The 23,235-nt window shown below is 43.0% G+C and overlaps 1 protein-coding gene across 3 annotated transcripts in view; it reads right to left on the bottom strand.

The window, feature by feature from the left end:
* Positions 1-23,235, bottom strand: part of GAB1 (GRB2 associated binding protein 1) — a 111,495-nt gene that overhangs the window by 17,673 nt on the left and 70,587 nt on the right. For all 3 annotated transcript variants that reach the window (XM_040331481.1, XM_040331487.1, XM_040331497.1), the window contains exons 3-6: positions 20,963-21,179; positions 14,923-15,512; positions 11,355-11,440; positions 10,924-11,227 (exon numbers count right to left, since the gene is read on the bottom strand). In XM_040331481.1, coding sequence (XP_040187415.1) covers positions 10,924-11,227; positions 11,355-11,440; positions 14,923-15,512; positions 20,963-21,179 — 1,197 coding nt within the window. The remainder of the gene's footprint in view (positions 1-10,923; positions 11,228-11,354; positions 11,441-14,922; positions 15,513-20,962; positions 21,180-23,235) is intronic.

The following is a 23,235-nucleotide window of genomic DNA, read 5'->3' as shown; positions in this document are numbered from 1 at the left end:
TCAACGGAGGAGGTGCAACTTTAAACAGCCGCCGGCAAAAACTAGCGGCCGAAAAAAGCATCATAAGATGCACTCACAGCAACCATGTAAATTCTGGAAAAAAGCCTCGCACACCTGTGAGACTGACGCATGATGTCGGAAAAAAAAACAGGAAGCACCAATTGCCCTGGTCGAAAGTGCCCTGACCGGAAAGGGGGGCCCGCTTCTTAAGAGCATAGGCCTGTATGACGGCCTGCCTGATCCACCGAGAAATGGTGGTCGACGAGAACGCCAGGCCCTTTTGTGGACCAGACACCGACACAAAAAAAGAGTCAGAACTCCGAAACGGAGCCGTAGTAGGCTGGTACACCCGCAAAGCGCGTACCACGCCTAAAGTATGAAAGGCCGAAACCTCCTTCGGAAGAAGGGAAGGTCGTGGGCGCACCATCACCTAATCCTTATGGAGGATCAAGCATGGCGGCTTGCAAGACAAGACCGCCAACTCAGAAACCCCTCTAACAGAGGTAAAGGCCACTAAAGGGGCCACCTTCTGAGATAGTGTCGAGAAAATCTCTCTGATGTTTCCAAAAGGAATGTTCCTGAAGAACTGAGAGCACCAGAGTCAAAACTCATGGGGGGAAGAGATGGGCCAAGAGGGGAAAGTATATGACAAACCCCCTGCACACGTAAAGGGACCCACCAGGGAACGGGCCGCAAAAAAGGCCACTGAAAGAACACAGCCAAGGCTGAAATCTGCCCCCAAACGGTGCTTTAAGCAATTTTTAGATTCACTCCAAGCTTTAAAAACAGCAGGACCCTGGACACCGAGTACGTCACTCCATCCCTTCGCACCAAGAGATGTAGGCCTGCCAGGTGTGACGGTAGATCCTCCGGAAGAAGACTACGGTGCCCTCAGTATTGTTGAGATGACCGAGTTAGACAGACCCCGGTCACCTAAAGTCTGGCTTCCAATAACCATGTTGAGCAAGTCAGTGACTGTACAACAGGAGGAAGTATGGGACCTCAAAACAGAGGGACCTCCTGCCCTGGCAACCGCCAGGGTACCTCCGCTACCAGGCACCCGATATCGGCGTACCAAGGATGCCGAGGTCAATCTGGAGCGATTAGAATCATCAGGATCTCCTCAGCCTCCACTCTGTGGAGCAGCCGAGGAAGCAACTACCATGGAGGAACGGCAAAAAGTCGCCGATACAGACCCCACAGGGCCACCAGCGCGACTGACGCGTCTGTACCAGATCACTAGACCTGGCCACCAACTTTGACACCCTTGCGGCGGAGACGAGCGGCCAGGAGATCCATGCCCTGTGAGGCTCACCTCCTGCAAAGGAGCCCAAACACCCCAAACACAAAGACCAGTCGCCCTGGTCCAGCATCTGGCGACTCCAGTAGTCCCCTTGTCGGTGTACCTGATGGTAGACCGAAGCCACGTCCTGAAACCAGATCGGTCGGCGAGGAGAAGCATAGCCTGATCGCCTGTTCGTAGACAGGACCTGGTATTCCCAGGCGGTCTCCCACCCAGGCAGGACCCTGGGTAGCTACCAAGACCAGACACATTCAGGGAGGTGTGGCCGTAGGTCCACGCAAGTCCAGCGACTCAGGGCCGACTGGACCCCCCTGGTTTGTGAACCCCCCAGGTTCACAACCGGTGAGCTGGCATCCGTCGTAAACACCGACCACTGGAAGGAAGAAACAACTTCCTGGACCGAGGAGTCGGGGATCTCTGTCACCAACTCAGAGACTGACTAGGTGGCGCACCGGAATCTGATGATTTCAGAGACAAGAGATTTTTACCACCTGGACAGTATTTCCCCTGGAAAACCAGAGTGTGGAACTGGGCATACAGTACTGCCTTGAAGGAGGCTACCCACAGGCCCCAAACCAGCAGGCGTCCGGAGAAAAGACTGATTGCGTGATGCCAATACCTTCACCGCAGACTGAAGAGTTTGCAATATCTCCAGGGGAAGAAGGACCTTCGCCACGAGGAGTCTGGATCAACACTAGATACTCCAAGTGTGAGTCGAAACCTAGCATGCCCAGGATTTGAACCATGGGTCGCACACATGGAGGGTAGGCTTGCTGCCACTGAGCTACACCTTCTGGCCTAAACGTTTAACACCCACCCGAATCTTCGGAGGGTCTGAATGGGAATAACACATCCACTAGGTCGGAGACAGAAGCTGCTCTCAGAAGAAATTCGTCCAAATAGCCAATGAGGAAAAGCCTCGCTGTCCCAAAAAAGTTAGGATAAGTGCCAGCTCCTAGCTGAAAACCCATGGTGCTGACCGGGGTACCCGGAGGAAACCCACGCAGACACAGGGAGCGACAATGCAAGCTCCAGGCAGATTGGCGTCAGTGTCCGGATTCGAACCAATGACTCTCTTGCTGCCAAGTAATGGAGTTAACCACTACACCACCGTGTGCATAAAACCATTCTGAAACAGAAGCCCTGGATAACAAGGGCGCAGCATTCAATGAAGCATCACAGACCTATACGAGGCCCTGGACCAGCTGGTTCGCTAGCCTAATAACTTCGGGAGAGAGTCGGTGCTCCTCCACTGCCTGGTGCAAAATGCTCACTCCGTGAGTTGTATACAGCACTAGGGGTCATGACTACTCCAAGATGGCCGACGAGCGTTCAAAAAGCGGCCACAGGAAAATGTAATTAAAAAACCTCCCAAAAAATGGCGCCAGCGCCGACTGAGACCCCAGAGTAGTAGCCACATTAGGCCGCAAGTCAGACCCCAGCATGGTAAACATGGAACGGGTCAGTACTTTGGATCTTCTATCAGTCAGATCCATCAAAGTGGGGGTTCCCGCCCGGCGGTGAGGGACTACAAAAGCCCTCAGCGGCTTTTCTCATTCCGCATCTCAGAAATTATCAAAGAAGGGCACAGAAGGAAAAAACCTACACAGAGCGGTCCGATTTGTGTGATCCAAAAGAGACAGAGCCCTCGGCGGAAACCCAGCTGCACTATCCAGCTTAGGAGAATCCCTTGCAGCAGTAAAAAGCGCACCCATAAATGCCTTGTCCTGCTTTTTTTTTTTTTTTTTACTACCCAGGTACCTGGTTCATGGCTCCATAACAGAGCATTCCCCAGGGGATTAGGAGGGAAGGGGGGGGGACTCTTTTACCGCCCGTCCACAGTCCACCCCCACCCTGGCACAAACGTGTCCAGGACCAACAATAAAACCTCTGTGGGAATCCCAGGTGCTAACACCTGCTGTCACCACCAGCATGTGGGGGAAGGACCCAGATACTGACTCCAGATATTAAGAATATTTACATAGTGTGTATTATAATATGCACACCTGTCTTTACAAATAAACAAAAGCTCCTAGAGCCCTATTCAGGGCCTCTCACCCACTTGCTGCGCTGACCAGGGGTAACCAGGGGACTCGCCTCAGGAAGAGACCGCCCAGCGCTGCCGTCCACTCTCAGCACACAGCGTGTGAGAGAAAAAGAACCGTGAGGTAACTGTGCGGCATCTGCAGGGACCTGTGTGTCAAATGGTTGCAAAATGCCACGTTTAAATCTTTTATTCAAGGATAAGACACAGATACATTGCAATGAGCATATGAGATACAATGACCATACAAAACCGTTACAGGTGGGAAGGATCACCAATCAGTCAGCGTCTAACTACTCGCTGAAGTATAATACAGGGTAATCATAAACATCTGTGCTCATCACAGGGCTTTTTAACCACTTAAGCCCCGGACCTTTAGGCAGCTAAATGCCCAGGCCAGGTTTTGCGATTCGGCACTGCGTCGCTTTAACAGACAATTGCGCGGTCGTGCGACGTGGCTCCCAAACAAAATTGGCGTCTTTTTTTTCCCACAAATAGAGCTTTCTTTTGGTGGTATTTGATCACCTCTGCAGTTTTTATTTTTTGCGCTATAAACAAAAATAGAGCGACAATTTAGAAAAAAATTCAATATTTTTTACTTTTTGCTATAATAAATATCCACCAAAAACATATATACATTTTTTTTCCTCAGTTTAGGCCGATGCGTATTCTTCTACCTATTTTTGGTTAAAAAAAAAAATCGCAATAAGAGTTTATTGATTGGATTGCGCAAAATTTATAGCGTTTACAAAATAGGGGATAGTTTTATTGCATTTTTATTAATTATTTTTTTTTTACTACTAAAGGCGGCAATCAGCGTTTTTTTTCGTGACTGCGACAATATGGCGGGCACTTCAGACAATTTTGACACATTTTTGGGACCATTGTCATTTTCACAGCAAAAAATGCATTTAAATTGCATTGTTTATTGTGAAAATGACAGTTGCAGTTTGGGATTTAACCACAGATGGCGCTGTAAGAGTTACTGTACACCTAGTGTGTTTACAACTGTAGGGGGTGTGGCTGTAGGAATGATGTCATCGATCGAGTCTCCCTATATAAGGGATCACTCGATCGATGCAGCGCCATAGTGAAGCACGGGGAAGCCGTGTTTACATACGGCTCTCCCTGTTCTTCAGCTCTGGGGAGCGATCGTGACAGAGCGGCTATAAACGAATAGCCGCGCCGTCGTCCCGGATCGCTCCCCGAGGGAACACGACCGCCGCATGTAGCGGGGGGGTCCCGATCGGACCCCCGACCCGCGGAAAGGCAAGGACGTACATGTACGCCCATTTGCCTGTATGTGCCATTCTGTGGACGCACATATACATGCGGCGGTCGGGAAGTGGTCAACAGTGAAAAAAACACAGGCCAGATAACACAGTCCCCACAGGAAGGCCCCCTCCCCCCTGACAGCAGCAATGTTAGCAATGCAGCAAGTGAAAAGGAGGAGAAGGGACCCCCCGAACCCCAGCCGTACCAACCCACCAAAGCAGAAGGGACTGTACTTACCCGTCCGAGCGAGGACTCGCTGACGCATTCCTGACAGAACTACAACCGCAATGGAGGTAGCTGTCGGTCCGGTCCACTGTGAGTGAGACAACACCACAGCCCAGTCATATGTGGACCTCGGAGCAAAGCTCACCGGCCACCCCAGGAGTCATGGGGTATGGCGTAGCAGATCAAGCCTCTTTGCAAAGGTGTGCCCACACTTGCTGGTCGGACTGAGTAGACTACAAGGATCTAAAATATCCAGCCTGTCTCTCAGTCGACAGTTGAAAGAGGATTCTTCAAGAAAAAGTAAAATAAAATAAAAATTTCTCCTCAGGGCGCTGGGCCCAAAGGGAGCCATACGTCCTTCTCCTTGCTAGGCAGAACGAAACTGAGGCTACATGCTGCAGTGAGGCAGGTTATGTCTGGAGGGACCGCCCCCTGGGCGGGGCTGTTCAACTCTGTTAATGTAACATGTATTTAATTATCTAACATTTTTCTGCCTAGTCCTCTCCTGTAAAGAGGGAACATAACCCACTTGTCAAGGAGCTGTGTCCGTCCATGGACGATAAGAGAAATATCAATTTCAGCAACAATTTCTGGAGGTTCAGGGAAATTGAAAACCTGCACTCAGTGTCTAACTGGATTGACTTCCAGGGTTTCAAATATCCGACATGAATCTACCAGTGCTGCTGACAGACTAGAGAGTTCCAGGGTTTCAGTATCTAGCATGAATCTACCAGCAGCAGTTAAGAGAAAAAATAAAAAATCTCCCGAATGAACAGAGAACAGCAGCTGAAGAAAACACACCCACTCTGTATTAGGACACTTGCAAGTATTTTTTGCCGCCAGTGTCCATTTTTTCTGTAGGTGTCAGTGTAACCTGACAGTATAAGAATGTATGTGTCCATCAATGGATGATGAAGAAAAAGAGGTTTTAGAGACAAGGCTGAAGAAGCAAGACATGATTTACTAAGACTGCAGAGAGCCGAATTTGTCGTAGTTGTGTATGGTAGCCAATCAGCTACTAACTTCAGCTTGTTCAATTAAGCTCTGAAAAAAAAAAAAAAAAAAAAAAAAAAAAAACTGGAAGCCGATTGGTTTCTAGGCAGAGACGCACCAGATTTTGAACTCCAATGCCGCGTACACACGACTGTTTTTCGGGATGTAAAAAATTACATTTTTAATGGTCTAGAAAAAAACAACGTTTTTTTCAACCCAATCGTTAAACCGGCCTTGCCTACACACGATTGTGAAAAAAAATGCCCTAGCAAAGCGCGGTGACGTACAACGGCACTATAAAGGGGAAATTCTATTTTAGGTCTCCAAAACAGAAAATGCCAACGGTTGCACAAATGGAATGCAATATGTATTTATCCATTTATACTACATAACTTACTGCAAAATGACCAGCTTGAAGCCAAAGCCTCGGTGCATTCATTAGACTGGTTTACTATACTTTCGGGGGAGTGGCGTTAGTCTGCACAAAAGATATTTGCATCCAGAAAGTTGACCGAGACAAACTGCGTCTATGCGGATATATATTTTTTTGCCTGGAATTCTGTTATAACAAATTGACCCTTTCATTATATGAAATAAAATGCTGCCCAAAGGACTACATTCTGTGTTTAAAATGGGTGTAAAACTCAGACATGAAATATGAACAAAGCATACCTCTCCATCGTGTGTGCTTATCTCAATACAGAGCACTAAGTGTCATTTCTGTCTGCTGCCTCGTTCCTCTGCTCACAAGCTATGATTGACAGGCTCAACTCTGTACCTGTGTGCTGAGTGGAGAAAGGGGGGGGGGGTCCCTTCCCTTCAATCAGCTCTCAGAGCTTTCCTCACTGATGTACCTTCAGCTGTCCTCCCCCTGCTTTTCAGAGCTCAGAGATCCTGTGCAAATTCTTCACTTTTAATAAATGTAGGGGAAAGACGGCTGTAGTTCATTACACAGGTACAATTTATGTAGCAGGAAATGTTTCATCTCTGTGTATCACCTAAGGCCAGGCACTTAATGGGGTACAGGTAAAGTGATTGTAAAGCCTGTTTAAAAATAAAAACAAACAAGTTATACTTACCTGCTGTGTGCAGTGGATTTGCACAGGGCAGCCTGGGTCCTCCTCTTCTCGGGTCCCTCATTGCTGTTCCTGGCCCATCCCGCCTGTCGAGTGACCCAACAGCAAGCAGCCTTCTATAGGGCCACCCAAGCTCAGCTACAGCTCCGTGTAACCATTCAGACATGGAGCTGCGGTTCGGCCCTGCCCCCCCTCGCTCTCTCCTGATAGTTAACTGATTTTGATTGATAGCAGTGGGAGACACAGATGGCTGAAAGACTCGTGAACATCCCTGGATAGAGATGGGGCTCGGGTAAGTATTAGGGGGACTGCTGCACAAAGGAGGATTTTTATCTTAATGCATAGAATACATTAAGATAAAAAACCTTCTGCCCTTACAACCCCTCTAAAAAAAACAGTTTTGAGATATACCTTTAGGAAGAGAAACCAGACTGGACAAAGAAAACATTTTAAAAAGCACTTGTATAGGGCCTTGTTCACAAAGACAAAGGGCCACGGTAAAAAAAAATAGGCAGTTGCATCATGGTACCAACAGCATGTCTTTGGTTTACCAGGCTGCCAAATGAGTCAGTTTAGAGTAGCAGCTTTTTGTGTCGCGCTAGTTTTAACTCCACGTCATGTTCAGCAGCCATTACATCCAAATGCGGTTATTTAAGTTAATAGAACCACACTGCAACCACATGCCAAATATTTTGGTGGTTGTGGCACAGTATATTAATATGAAATCATCCTTGGGAACAAAATACAGACATTTAGGAAGACATTTAGGAGATGGAAGCATCACCTCCTGTGCACATGTAAACCAGCTCTAAAAATTGTTCTGAAAAGCAATGCACCACAAATCAATTTTCAGTCTCTGCCACCCATGACAAAGTCCCTACATAGGACATGCGATTTTAGTTTCAATTATGTTTATTGAAAAGATTTATATAAACAGTACAAAATTATCTCAGCACATTAGCATGCGTTCGCAAACGCAATCAAGGGCCCATACATCAATCATAAAAGTAATGCATTTTTTTTTTTTTTTTTTTAGAATTTGCTACAGAGAAGTGCACAATCAGTGGGTGTTTTCAGATTATGTAATGTCGGGAGATTGACGTGACTTTTGTGAAGACTGCCACCCTATATATAGTTTTATATAGTGATAGTATCAGATAAGAGAATTACTTCAGATAGCAATATCTACAAAATGATAAAATTTCTTTCTGCAAAGCTGGCATGTAAAATTCCTAGAATTCTCAAAGAGCCTGAGCAGACCTCATAAGTAAAAGAAAAAAGAAAAGTGCATTTCCGTTTAGGCTGCAGTAACCCACACAGTTGTAGGTAAAAAAAAAAAAAAACACATCAGATGAATACTACGCTGCTATACAATCGGTGTATGAGCCGTTTTTTTTTTTTATTTAAAAAATTAAAAATTTTACATTTAGAACATTTGGGTGAAAAAAAAAAAAAAAATTATCTATATTGTTAAGCTGGTAAAGCTGAACTTCAACCAAGATGTTTAGTTTTGGATAAACTTGGGAAAACGTAATACTTGTGTTTTGCTTTGTGTGACTTCATTGGTGAGATTTCACTTGTCTCTGTGACAGGACGACATAAAATCAGGAGAGTGATTGTCACCAGGACAGAAAGATGCAGACAATATGGCAGAACCTCCAACCCTTTACTATGTTACCATAAAAAGGGGTCTTGTTGCCATCTGTGTAGCCAGTTTCTCATCACTTCCTGTTAAGGCCAAAAGTGAGGGGAAGGAAACTGCTCACAAATCAAACCTGAAAGGAGGTCCTATACCTTTCCAACTCTGTCCAAAACTAAAAAACAAAAAAAAAAAAAAAAAAAAAAAGGAAAAAAAAAAAACACACAAACTTCCCATGTACATTCCCAAATCCAGGCTATTATTGTATGCCTTTGCAGATATTGAACATTTAAGTATATATTTGAAACGCACCTAAACTCCAGAACAAAATGTAATACATTGCTGTTTACCAGTCCTTAGATGTGTTGGCTGCATTAGTTTTCTTTATTTTTCCCCTGGCAATCTGACCAGTTACACAATTCCTGTCTTACAGTGGCATCAAAACTCCTACACTCCATCAATGGAGGAGCAATGTAGCCACCACTGGTTAGCCACCATTATCAACCTGTGGAGAGATTAGTTTTAGGTGGACTGTTAAATTTTGTTGGACAGATTGGTCTGTTAAAAAGGAAGTTAGGGGAGAAAAAAAACAAAAAAACAAACAAACAGACTTACTAGCCAGATCAACAATTACAAAAAAAAAGCCTAAAGAAAAGAAAACAAATGCAGCCACCACATCTAAGGATTGCTATTCTGCAATATATTAAAAGTTTAATTTAGGGTTTAGATTCCCTTTAACTTCCCAGTTGAAAAAGGCACCAGCTAAATGACTGGGTGCATCCATGCTGGGATGCTTGATGTAACGAAGAGATATGCATTTATATTTTTTTCAGTTATATACACATGTAAGCTTGCAGAAGTTGATAAATAAATCTATTTAATAAAACATGTCTTCATTCATTGCAGTATAATCTACAAATGGGTGCAGTTACCCCACTTCAAATGATACTGACGCCATCCCATTTATTTTGGATTTGTTGCATTTACCCAAATAAGTAAAAAAAAAAAAGGCACAAAACAGAAAATCGGCAGCTTCCAGAAAGTGTAGAGGCAGCCTATAGTCCTAGATGAACTTCTCAGGTCTAAATTATTGGGAGGCAGAGCAAATAGGGAAAATCTTGTTTTGTAAATATCCACAAAGGATTTAAAGCAACCTGCAGATGGTTTGAATCGGTCGGAGATTCCAACCATGTAACAGGGCTGATTGTACCCAAATTGATGAAGCAATCAACTTGGGCACAAACAGTCTGTCACATTCTTTATGCGAGTATTTCCAGTGGCTATACCCGCTAGCAATAATCCTGGTGTTCTCCTAAACTGCTCCCTCCCACCAGGAGAACACTGACTGTTGCTGAAAGAATCAGGCAATTTTCCTGCAATCACGTCCCACCATCTATAGCTTAAACCCTCTAAGATTCATGTAAAGACCTTCTGTACCACAATAAAGGCAAAGTCTACTCAGTACTGATCTTTCAGTCTTAGGTGGATACATTCCTCCCACCGCTTCCTATATTTCCCAAGATCTCCAATTGGGGGACCAAGTTACAGATGTGACCAGAAAGTAAATTCTCAGGGCAGGGTACCTGATGCTGACAAAAGCAGGGGATGGAGCATTATTACCCGATAAGAGGAAGTGCCTGAATTTAAAAACCCAGTCATTAAAAATCACCTCTTGTAATTTTTTTAAATATTATAGATTAACCGTTACTTCCATCTGATTTTCTATGTAAATTTAGATGATTTCCTAAGCTTAGAAACTGGAGCTATGAGAAAGGCTGTTAGAGCCAAAACACGTTAGCTGTTTACCAGTGTGTTTCAGTATATAGCCAATAAAGATTTGAATTTACAGACTACACTGAGTTGCCGGCTTGAATTGACTACAGATTTGATTGTTGGAGTGGGGGAGCACTGTGGCCAGAGTACCGGTCTCCAGTCATCAGAAGCTGAACTTGCAGTTGAATTTTGATATTGTTCATCTGTAACATTTTAGTATAAAATTGAAATGTTAAATTCTACTATTTTTCTAAAAAAATTGCATCCATTATGCTAGTGCAAATATTTGAAATATTAGTGTGCCTTTTGTTGGTAAAACTATGTTTGGAAACGTTTCAAAGATATGTGATAATTTCAAATGATCAAAATATTAACAACTTGATAGAAATGTGAGGCATAGTTTAATCGTTGACTCTGTTTATGCCGTTTCAAGTTTATATTATTTGGGTTAGTTTTCAATAAATGACCTCTTCCCAAGCCAAAATACCACCAACAGTCTTAAAGCTTTACAGATAGATTAGATTTAGCAGCAGTTGGTAGTCTTGCCGAGTAGAGGTGGGAGTAAGCAAAAGTGTGCTCTGAAAGCTCAGCCTACCTTTTCTGTCAGGCTTGAGATTCCTGTCAACAGGTGGAGGCTCACAGTCTGTAGAGAGAACAGATCTTCTTGGCGGAGTCTGTGGACTGGATCTGAAGCCCATATGTGCTGGAGGTGGAACTTGCATTCCAAATGCAGAAAAGTCAAACGTGCCTGGAGTCATAGGTACATAATTTGTTTCTTGGATGGGTTCCGTACAGCTGTTAGAATGCTGTCGAGGAGGTGAATTTGGGTTCATTGGGACATAGTTTTCATCCAATTCCTCAGTTGAGAAACTCCCTACTGTTAACATGCTTCTGTTTTTCTGCAAGAAAAAAAACAAACAAAAAAAAAAAAAACATCCAATCGCAATGTAAGCAAGGATCTGAGTAATGCATAAATACCTAAACTCTTATCAAATAAAACAGATAAAAAAACACACACACACTTACAAAATGACTATGAAAGGCCTCAACAGAACTAGATCTATCACCGGTAAAGGGACGAGGGACATCGTAGAAATCTTGAGAACTCATTTCTACAAAGACAAATTAGTGTCATAATTACAAACATTTGAGAGAATTAAATCAGAACAGATTTTATAAATAACATGGTTATAACAGAATTGTGTTCTAATCATGTGTGCCATTACATTTTTACCCATATTAGGTTTAACACCACAAAGCATCTATCCACCAGTAAAGATTAAGCATTCTGCTTTATTAGATTTTTTACCTTCATAAAAGTTATATTGACCAATAGCAGTTTTCAGTCCATCCAAAACCGATAGTGTAGTTAGTATATGTGTAACACAAAGGGCAAAATTAGCCCCTGGCTTATGTCTGGGATACTTCAGCGCCAATAAATGTTGAACTCAGTTCTTGTCCACCTGGGTGTTCCGGATTTCCTCCCTAACATTTGTATCTGCCAGCACCTCTTTGCAATATCCCCAATTGAGAACAAATTAGAGAGAGGTCCCAGAGAGATATATAAAACGTGTGGTTTAACACTTTGTTTACAATAAATTTAAATATCACTTTTGGGTGATAATATTTTTTAAATAAGTGCAGACTTTTGAACCATTATTGCCCCATTTAGTACCTACTGACACTGGACCAAGCATGCAACCAGTTCTTAAGTTGGAAAATTATCAGATTCCCTCCTCTGTGCTTGTTTATAGAAATGTCACTGACTAATGACATTGACAATGACAATGGTGGCTCCAGGAGCGTTTGTTAGCTTTTGTTAGCTTTTTTTATTTTGGGCACAGAATATTTTTTGCAGAATAAACATGTTTTCCAGCATTTAAGCTTTTTTCGGCATTAGTGTTTTTACAGTTGAAAAAATCCTCTTAAAACCCACTAGTTATGGGGGATTTTTTTTCCAGCCTGAAAACGTCCCTGCCAAAAAATGCTTATAACAGCCTATGCATGCATGGACACACAGGATAACATGCCGAGGAATTTACTGGTTGCAGAAAAAAAAATGCCTAAAGCCAAAAACAGCAGCTGTGGCAACTCCATGTCTATCCATGGAGGTTACTTTCAAAGTGAAACTGCCATGTGATTATAGAGGTTTGCTGAACAGTTTGGATTCCTTGTGTATCATGTTTTTTAACCACTAGCCGACCGCCCACCGCCGTTATACGTCGGCAAGTTGGCTCGGCTGGGCGAGAGCACGTAGTACAACGTCCTCTCTCCCAGCCGCCACTAGGGGCGCGCGCCCGCGACCCCCGCTCGCCCCCGACTCCCGTGCGTGTGCCCGGCGGGCGCGATCGCCGCCGGGCACACGCGATCGCTCGGTACAGAGCGGGGACCGGGAGCTGTGTAAACACACAGCTCCCGGTCCTGTCAGCAGGGGAAATGCTGATCTTCGGTTCATACAATGTATGAACCGAGGATCAGTGTTTCCCCTAGTGAGGCCACACCCCCCCCCCACAGTAAGAACACACCCAGGCATACTTAACCCCTTCCCCGCCCCCTAGTGTTAACCCCTTCACTGCCAGTGGCATTTTTATAGTAATCCAATGCATTTTTATAGCACTGATCGCTATAAAAATGCAAATGGTCCCAAAAATGTGTCAAAAGTGTCCGCCATAATGTCGCAATACCGAAAAAAAAAAAAATTTGACTGGGCTATTCTAACACATGAATATGCTTTGATCTAAACCATTCCCATCTGTATGTTTAGGGTCGTTGTCCTGCTGGAAAGTGAACCTTCGCCCCAGTGTTTTGCATACTCCAACAAGTTTTCTTATAGGATTTCCCTGTATTTGGCTCCATCCATCTTCCCATCAACTCTGACCAGCTTCCCTGTCACCGCTGAAGAACAGCATCCCCACAACATGATGCTGCCACCACCATGTTTCCCGGTGGGGATGGTGTGTTCAGGGTGATGTGCAGTGTTAGTTTTCCTCCACACGTGGCGTTTTGGTTTTAAGGCAAAAACGTACAATTTTGGTCTCATATGACCAGAGCACCTTCTTCCAAGTTTGTTGTGTCCCCCCACATGGCTTCTCACAAAATGGAGTTCTTATGGCTTTCTTGTTGACACTCTTCCATAAAAGTCAGATTTGTGTAGTGCACAATGAATAGTTGTCCCTTGAACAGATTCTCACACCTGAGCTGTGGATCTCTACAGCTCCTCCAGAGTTACCATGGGCCTCTAAGATGCTTCTCCAAATAATGCTCTCCTTGCCCGGCCTGTCAGTTTAGGTGGACGGTCAGGTCTTGGTAGGTTTGCAGTTGTGCTATACTCTGTTTTTGGATGATGGATTGAACAGTGCTCCGTGAGATGCTCAAAGCTTGGGATTTTTTTTATTGCCTAACCCTGCTTTAAACTTCTCCACAACTTTATCCCTGACCTGTCTGGTGTGTTCCTTGGCCTTTCGTGATGCGGTTTGTTCACCAAGGTTCTCTAACAAACCTCTGAGGGCTTCACAGGACAGCTGTGTTTATACCAAGACTAAATTACACACAGCTGGACCATTTACTAACTAGGTGACGACTTCTGAAGGCAAATGGTTCCACTAGATTTTTGTTAGGGGTATGAGAGTAAAGGGGGCTAAATACAAATGTACACTTTTCACATTTGTTAAAAAAAAAAAAGTAGAAAACCATTTATCATTTTTGTTCCACGTCACACTTATGTGCCACTTTGTGTTGGTCGATAACATAAAATCCCAATAAAATACATTTATGTTTTCGGTTGAAACATGACAAAATGTGCAAAATTTCAAGGGGTATGAATACTTTTTCAAGGCACTGTATGTTAGATGTTATATGTGAAGTACATAAATAATCACATCCAAAAAAAAAACATTCCTACAGTAGTAGTTAATTGCACAAAAAGGGTCGGTCTATCCAAGGATGATATCTATATTCTTGATAGATGCTAACAGGTGGAATGGCGGACATATCTTGGAGACTACAAAACCTTAGAGGAGTCCCCAAAACATCCCATTAGCTGTGACCAAAGCAAGGGGGTCTCCGTTCCCTATTAAAGCCCATCCCAGCCATATTTAATTTGTTTGTTTAGATAGAGTGGGGAGGACTTGACATTTCTTTCAGGTGCTTATTTCTGTTCTTGACACCATTACAGAGATACCCCCCTCAAAACTTTACCAGTAGTCACGAGACAACAGAAAAAAACAAAAAAAAAAACACATTATCACAGGTTCTCATCCTACTAAATTCTTGAGTTGGCTCCCTCCAGGCAAACCTGTCCTTTATCTATTGCTATATATGCTCCAATTTGGAGACTTTTAAAACTATAGGAGTTGAAGACTGCAGTATACAGAGGAGCCCTGACATGGGTACTGCGATGTAGACATATTTGCAAATGTGTGCAACTGACCTTTTGACTAACCCCTCCTTGGGCTTTATTTTTTAAATGGCTATATATATGGTCATTGATGATTTACAAAACTTTCAACCTCAACTTAACCAAAAAAACTGAATGTGCAAAAGTGATTCCCCTAACTGAATACAAAACTCAGATGAAACCAAAAGTCACCTTTACCTTTCCTGTATTTGTTTAGCTCCAAGCTGGAAATTGTATTACTACGCGATGATGCAATTCCACCTGTGGGAACACTGTAGTTGCTGTCAGTCTCTGAGGCAGTGCGGGTTATGCCGTGTTCTGCAGGGGAACGCTCTGAGGAGTAATGGGGCTTTGGTGGTCTAGGTGGAGGAACATCTGTAAGCGTCTCTAATTTTGAAGTAGATTGCGCCAATGAATTTTCATGCACAGTCCTAGGTATTTGATAAGTGCTTCCCGAACTAGGAGGAATGTCATAGCTTACAGTAATCTGCCTCAGTTGCGATTCTAATAAGGAAGCGCCAGACATATTGAAAACACTCTGATCTGCATCCATGTCCGTAGCAGATGGAGACACAGCTTTTGGCAAAATATCTTGTGAATAGCTTCTGGGGAGGTTGTAAAAACTAGACTCTGAAGAGGAGCCAGCACGGGATGGAGAGTCATAAACACTTGATTGTTGATAATATCCATTTAAGGCATGCTTGTGGGAGGAGGAACTCTTGTGAGTGGCAACGTTGTCATTACAGTCCGTTTCAGATGGTAAAGACTTTGCCGAATCTGCGTGAGACCTGCAATCATGAACACATTACATGCTTAGAGGAAACTGAATTCAATATTTGATACTAAGGAAATATAAAGAAAAAAAAAAGCATCATTAAAAATACTTGATTAATGAAAACCAAGCAACATTTGTTATTAAAAAGCTGCAAATGACAAGCAAAATTATTAGTGACAAACATTTGTCTAATGTGCTACTTAATAAAGAGAGAAGTCCTATCTCATCCCGGTTCTGTCTTACTTCAATGCCACCGACTAGCTATGTAACAAAATAGGGGAAACGTACAGTAATCCCCTCTTCTCTGTTGTATGAGAATAGCACAAGAGAAAAATGCTTTGGGATAAATGTGTTTTCAAAATGCAAGGTCAATTAGATAATGAACACATTAGTAAAAAAAAAAATACAAAATCGTGGCCGTGCAGCATTGAATAAAAGCAATTGTTTGAAATATTGTGCTTTTAAAAGAAAACAGTCTGTGGTATAAATGCACTTCAACCGACAGTCGTCTGTTAAAATAAATTGGTAAGCAAGTTATTTTACTTAGAAAGTATGTTGTGTTACAAAAAAGGGTTGATCAACTTGGGGGGGGGGGGGGGGGTGGGGGGTGGGAATGTAAAGCTTTGTATTTTAAGAATGAAAAGAAGAAAGCCAAATAACAGAGGCTACAAAATGAACCTTCAATTGTTAGATGTAACTCGTAGTACCTTTCTCTCCATCGCAAGATGTTCTCAATCTTCTGGTTTAAATGACACCAGGTGTCATTCAACATAGAGGACCAAAGGACATACTGGGGTTGATTTACTAAAAAACTTGAGAATGCAAAATCTGGTGCAGCTGCGCAAAGTAATCAATCAACTTACAGGTTTTATTGCCAAAGCTTAAACAATCACCTTGTAAAACAACCCATTCTGTTTAAAATAGAAATTAAAGGCAAAACATTTTTGCATAGATATATATAAAAAAACAAAACAAACACACCACATTATAAAATTATCCCCCTTTTTAATAAGTGATCACATTCCCTCTGTTCTCAGCCTAAGAGCTGGGGGAAGGGGAAACAGCAGCCCACTGAAGACCTGACCCAGGTGTGTTATCCTGCTTAGTGTGGTCAGTTTTAATAGGAAAGCACAGGGACTGACAGGAACACCAGAGATTTCACATGAAGTTAGCAATACAGAGAACGGGATACTCTCTCTCATATGGTACAGCAAGCACATATCAGGAATATAAAAAGTTTTGGGGTAACAACTGCTTTAACTGAACAAGCTGAACTTAGAAGCCGATTGGCTACCATGCAGAGCTGCACCATATTTTGCACTCTACAGTTTTAGTAAATCAACCACAACGTGAAGGAAGGTCTTGCTGTGAGCACCTTTTAAAGTGACACTAAAAAGGTTAACTTTTTTTGTTTTTAAATAACAAATATGTTATACTTACCTCCACTGTGCAGTTCGTTTTGCACAGAGTGGCCCCGATCCTCCTGTTCTGGGGTCCCAAGGCAGCTCTTGCGGCTCCTCCCCACAATAAATAATCCCCTCTGGGAATCTCTGTCCTGAGGGGGTTATCTTACGGGAGCACTCCCGTGTCATACAGTCAGCGTCCATAGCCACCGAGTGTATGACTAGGCCCAGCACCCCACGTCATTGGATTTGATTGACAGCAGCGGGAGCTAATGGCTGCGCTGCTATCAATCTATCCAATGAAGAACAGAGATGCAGCGGAGAGAGACACGCGGATTAGCGCCCACCGAAATTCGGGGCTCAGGTAAGTAAAAAAAGGGGGGGGCTGGACAGTGCAAGGTGTTTTTTCACCTTAATGCATAGGATGCATTAAAGTGAAAAAATACAAAAGATTACAACCCCTTTAATCACAGAGCAAAGGTGCTGCAACTGTTTAAGGCTGGCTAGTGTGGGGAAGTAAAGAGGACCAAGCTGCATCAGGTTGAAGACTTCAGAAAAAATAATAAAAAAAGAAAAAAAAAAAAACGTGGGTCTTTTATTTTATTGGCTTCAAACCGCTTTTTACAGATTCTATTGAAATGAATAGAAATGCATGAAATTGTGTGAAATCAACGATAATGCATCGAAACACACATCGATGGACTTTGGCATATGTAGAGTATGTTGCAACATGCAATGATGTGTTGCGATGGCCATTGATTTAATGTCTCTCCAATGAAACTGCACTAACAACACAAAAGGTGTAAATGGTCTCTCGATGTATAGTATACCAATTCTAGATTTTTAAGACATTTCTTTGCATAAACATGCTCCGTTAGAAAAAAATATTCTAGAATGATGAATAAGTGACAAAAATAAATGGCTGGTGAAATTCATATCAAATTCATTAATACAAAGCCATTTTCAAACCACAGTGTGTGATACAAAAACACACATGCAAGGTGCAATTTCCATTGCAGTAACCTCAAACTCACTGCCAACAGATCTTTTTGCTTTCAAAATCTTCCAGCAGTAGATAATCCTCTTCTGATGTGACAGATGAGCCTTTCCTGATTTATCAACAGAATTTATATAGGAATGAAGAAGCCAACATGAATCTCATAACAAGGAAATATTGTATATCACAACTTCTACATGTGCGATACATACTATACGTAAATGCTGGTCCTGACAATGCAAGGAACTGTTTAGGCCCCTTTTACACTTGGGACTGCAAAGTCGCATGACAGGTCGTAGCCCATGATTTCCAATGAGTACCATTCATATCTGTGCGACTTCAAAGTAGTCCCTGCACTACTCTGGTCCAACTTTGATGCGATTATGCTTCTTTCACACCGTTGGACAGTTCAGGTCCGCCTGTCCATTTTTCCAGGCAAACCCGATCGGGTCACCCATTGTCCTCTATGGGGAAGCGGATGTCAGTGGACCCGCTTGGCATCTGAAATGTCTGCTGAAAATAGACGTATAGCACATTTGCCATCCGTCCAGCAGATGGGATGACAATCAGATGGAAACGGACATGCAGTTCGTCTCCATCCAACTGCCCCATAGGAGAGCGGGCTCTGTCCTTTTCCGCATAGTGGAGTGAACAGGACCTGTCATCCGCATGCTCAGCAGGCGGATTCTGCTCGGACGGATCCACCCCATGTGAAAGGGGCTTAAAGTGGGCTACTCAGACACTTCCAGGTAGAGATAAAGATTTCCCACCCATCCTTGCCCACTACACATTCCATTAAGGGTTGGTGCAAGGATTTTTGACACCCTAGGCGAAACCCAATTTTGCCACCCCCGCTGTCTACACCCCCTTTGCCCTACCCATATGACTGGAGGCGGCACTATACAGGAAGCATTGGCTCTGCCTCCACTGGCTCCAGTGTTGCGATGCGCCTCTAATTACAGTACCGGTCGGAGGGAGCAAATGCCTGGAACTGAGTTAGTTACATGCTGCAGCCTGCAGAGCATGCAGACGCAGAGGGAAACCAGCAGCCGGCCTCCCCTAGTGCCAGCACCGGCCCTGATTCCATTGGCCATCACTATAAACTAGAATTTCTGGGCAGTGAGAGGAGACAGAAAAGCTCCATTATTATCAGCAAGTGCTGTTAGATGGGTAAAATTAACGGCCTTTGACTTGCTGAACAATGGCCATCCTTTTTTTTGAAAAAACACATTGGCACTGTGGTGCCTGCCGAGTTAAAAAGAAAAAAAAAAAAAAAACCCACAGGGACTCAAACATTCAAATGGGCTTGTTCTGTAAAGATGTTTGGCTGCTCATCCCAGTAGTAAATATGTTCCCAACACGTTTTTCAACTGAAGAAGTCACTTAGTGGTTGAGCAGCAAACATCCACAACTACAAAACAAGCCCAATTGAATACAACTAGCTAGCTATATGTAGACACCCTTTCTTTTATAACTGTCTACTTGGCTACAAGCTAAAGTAGCAAAGTAGTACTCATTTTATAGTAAGGGAGGATTATAACCCTTGTAAGGTTAAATTTTTGCCTTGTTTGTCTATAGGGGAGATTTATCTTCACTTCCTGCCCCATAGCTAAAACAGGAAGTGAGCGGAAATACCTTCTAATGAAGGATTTTCTTGGAACCTCCAGGTCACCAGAACTGGTTCCCCCATTGGAAGATTTTCCCTCTATTACTTTCCTGGGGACAACCCAAAATTTAGAGAGGGTGAATCTCCTTAGCAGGGGTACAGACAGCAAAAAAAAAAAACTGACAGGTATGCTTATCCCTCTCCCCTTCTATCCAAGACTAAAAAACAAACAGCAATTGTGTTATTGCTAGTTTATTTATATCATTTTACATGCACAATTAAAGTGGAGGTTCACCCGGAAATGACAATTTTTAAGATTAGATTCATGCTCATTTTGTCTAGGGGAATCGGATATTTTTTTTTAAATCAAAGACGTACTTACCGTTTTAGAGATACATCTTCTCCGCCGCTTCCGGGTTTGGCCTGCGGGACTGGGCGTTCCTTCTTGATTGACAGTCTTCTGACAGGCTTCCGACGGTCGCATCTATCGCATCACGATTTTCCGAAAGTAGCCGAACATCGGTGCACAGGCGCCGTATAGTGCCGCACCGACGTTCGGCTTCTTTCGGCTACTCGTGACGCGATAGATGCGACCGCCGGAAGCCTGTCAATCAAGAAGGAACGCCCAGTCCCGAAGACCATACCCGGAAGCGGCAGAGAAGATCGCCCTCTACAACGGTAAGTACTGCTTCGTTTTTAAAAAAACTAGCCGATTCCCCTAGACAAAATGAGCATGAATCGAATCTTAAATTTTTTTTTTAGGGTGAACTCCCGCTTTAAACCGGAGGTTCACACAAAAAGTGAACCTCTGCTTTTTGGAACCCTCCCCCCCCTCCGGTGTCACATTTGGCACCTTTCAGGGGGAAGGGGGGTGCAGATACCTGTAAAATTAAAAAGGTATTTGCACCCACGTCTGATCATAGATATCCGCAGAATCTGCGGATAATCTACGCCACTTCCTATCCCCCCTGCTGTCTTCTGGGAGATAGAAGACAGGAGGGACCATTTTGATTGTGCAGCGCAACTCGCAAGGCTTCATTTCCTGATTCCCATAGAGAAGATGGCAAAAGCAGGATCTGAGGACAGAGGCACGCGTCGGCTTCAGATGCCGACATCGCGGGCACGCTGGACAGGTAAGTGTCCATATTTTAAAAGTCAGCAGCTGCAGTATTTGTAGCTGCTGTCTTTTAGAAAAAAAAAATTAGGTGGACCTCTCCTTTAACTTTAATAGCCAAGAATGTTCTCTTTTAAAAAAAACTGAATAATATGCAAATGATTGCTCCTATATTCAACATGGTGTCAGGAACCACTATATCAGCCTGTGGGAAAGATGGCATATCAGAAAAGAAGATTTATATAATAAATTGTGTACGTATACTATATACACACACACTATATACATTGGTTTCAGAGATTGCACCATAAATACAGCTAAGACAACATATTGATAAGTTTACCTTGTTGGCTCTGGTTTCTTGCTTCGACAGTTAATTAATAACAGATAGTCCTGGGGATCTTCTTGGCTGTTGGCAGGTTCTAAAGGTGGGACGTTGAGCAGCTGGTAGGGTGGAGGGAGCTGACCAGGGTGTGAACCTGCTGAAGTTGAGAATTCTGAGCCTGCAGCCATGGGAATCTCCATGGGAGCCGGGACAGGAACACTGTGAGGCTTCACATCTGCAAGGGTAAATAAATGGAATATGTAAACATTACATTCCCATTGATGGGCCTGTCCAGACCAGAAGTTCACTTGCATAGTGAAATGATGGGATGTTTGCATTCCTGAAACTCTCACCCAGCCTAAGCTTTTCTTTGCCAGAATTATGAATACTGTGGAACGACGGAAGAAAAAGGAAAAGGCACGATTATAATAATCATTGTGTACACTTCATACTACTTTTTCAGGACCTGTCTTGTGAAAGTGAAGGCTCTTGCCAACTATTGTGTTAACAAAAATGCTTTTGAAGTTTGTGGTTAATTCTGCACACACCTTTACAGAGATGCAACATTTGCAGGACTTTTTCCCATTCGCTGTAATAGAAATGCCATAGAACGTACAATTAGACATCTACTACTTGGAGCTACTCCATCTGTGGTGAATGCCTGGAAATTTCTCCAATCCTAATGATGCTTTTCTGAAGCACCAATTCTGCCGCCTGCCCTGAAACAGTCTGCATAGGGAACAGTTAAAACTGAAGAAATTTGGTCTATATGTCCTTGTGAATGGTATTATCCAATGTACACAGGAAAAACAGGTGCCGCATCTGACAGAGGCTCTAAACATTCTCCATTACATCCAAAACTAAAATAGGTTTTGGTTGAGAGGTAAAGAAGAGAGATCATCAACCGGTTCCCATCCGGCCTATGGCAGAATGACGCCGGGACCGACCTCTCATCTATCCGGGTGGACATCACGAGACGTCCTCCCGGAGCGTGGGGCCACGCAGCGACTGATCAGTGTACCGTCTCGCTGCCAGTACCATGTGTTCACTGTGATGAATCACAGCAGGTCACATGACATTTGTACCCAATAAAAGGCTTTCTGTCATGCCATCCAATGTGTACAACTGTGTTCCTAGCTACGATTGGTCAATCTAATCACATGGTACAGACAGGGCCAGTCACAGCCCATCTGTATATGATTAGCTTTGACCAATCATAGCCAATCACAACAAAACAGACTGAATTAATTGGTTTCATTCAGGAAAATGCATGCTTATAGCAAAAAAATAAAAGTGTCCCTGATCACCGCCACACCAATTCTATGATAACCCTGTACTGCACTGATGACAGTATGTTAACACTGTTACAATTTAATTTATTTTTTAATTTCTTCAATTTTCCAAAAAATTACAAAAAAAAAAACCAACCAGCCATGCCTCTTACCTTAGACGGTCTACTTTCCAAAAAGGGTAATTTGGCGTTATTTCTACTGTCCTGCCATTTTAGGGCCTCGAGAAATGATAGGCAGCCAGTACATCAGCATTAATACATTATGGTATACAGCTTAGCTGTATATCTGAAAGTTTGCAGACTAACTTTCACACAGACTAAATAATACACACCGATTTGGGTTTTCAGCAAATGTAGCAGAATACATTTTGGGCTAAATTTATGAACAATTATTTATTTGCAAAACCGAAATAAAGAAAAGTGCTTTTTTTTTATTTTAATTTTCAGTTTTAAAAAAAAAAAAAATATTTAGCAAAAGAAACAAAAACAAACCAGCAGTGGTGATTAAATACCACCAAAAGAAAGAAAGAAAGCTCTATTTGTGTGAACAGAAAGATAAAAATGTAGTTTGGGTACGCTGTTGCATGACTGCGCAATTTTCATTCAAAGTGCAACAGTGCTGAAAACTGAAAATTGGCCTGGGCAGGAAGGTGGTAAAAGTGCCCTGTATTGAAGTAGTTAAATGCTACAAAAAAAAACAACAGTTTAATTTAATAAACCTGAAGAATTTCTATAAAAAGGTCAAATAGCGACTCGCATACATTCCTGATTCATTAGTATGATGGAAATTCCCTTCCTTCTTTCCACCTACATAACTCTCTGGCCAACAACACATTCTGAAGAATGTACCCTACACCAGAAAGGTATGTGTAATGGGCAAACATCACATTGCAAGCACAAAAAATATATATTAATAAATTATACTAATACACCACACACACACACAGTATATCTTTGCTAATATGTTTCCAAACAGGCAGGTCCTTACACTACATAAGTG

This window comes from Rana temporaria, chromosome 1 (genome assembly GCF_905171775.1).
Source record: "Rana temporaria chromosome 1, aRanTem1.1, whole genome shotgun sequence".
NCBI lineage: Eukaryota > Metazoa > Chordata > Amphibia > Anura > Ranidae > Rana > Rana temporaria.
Note: the sequence above shows the minus strand (reverse complement) of the source record. Positions and strands in the feature narration are given on the sequence as shown.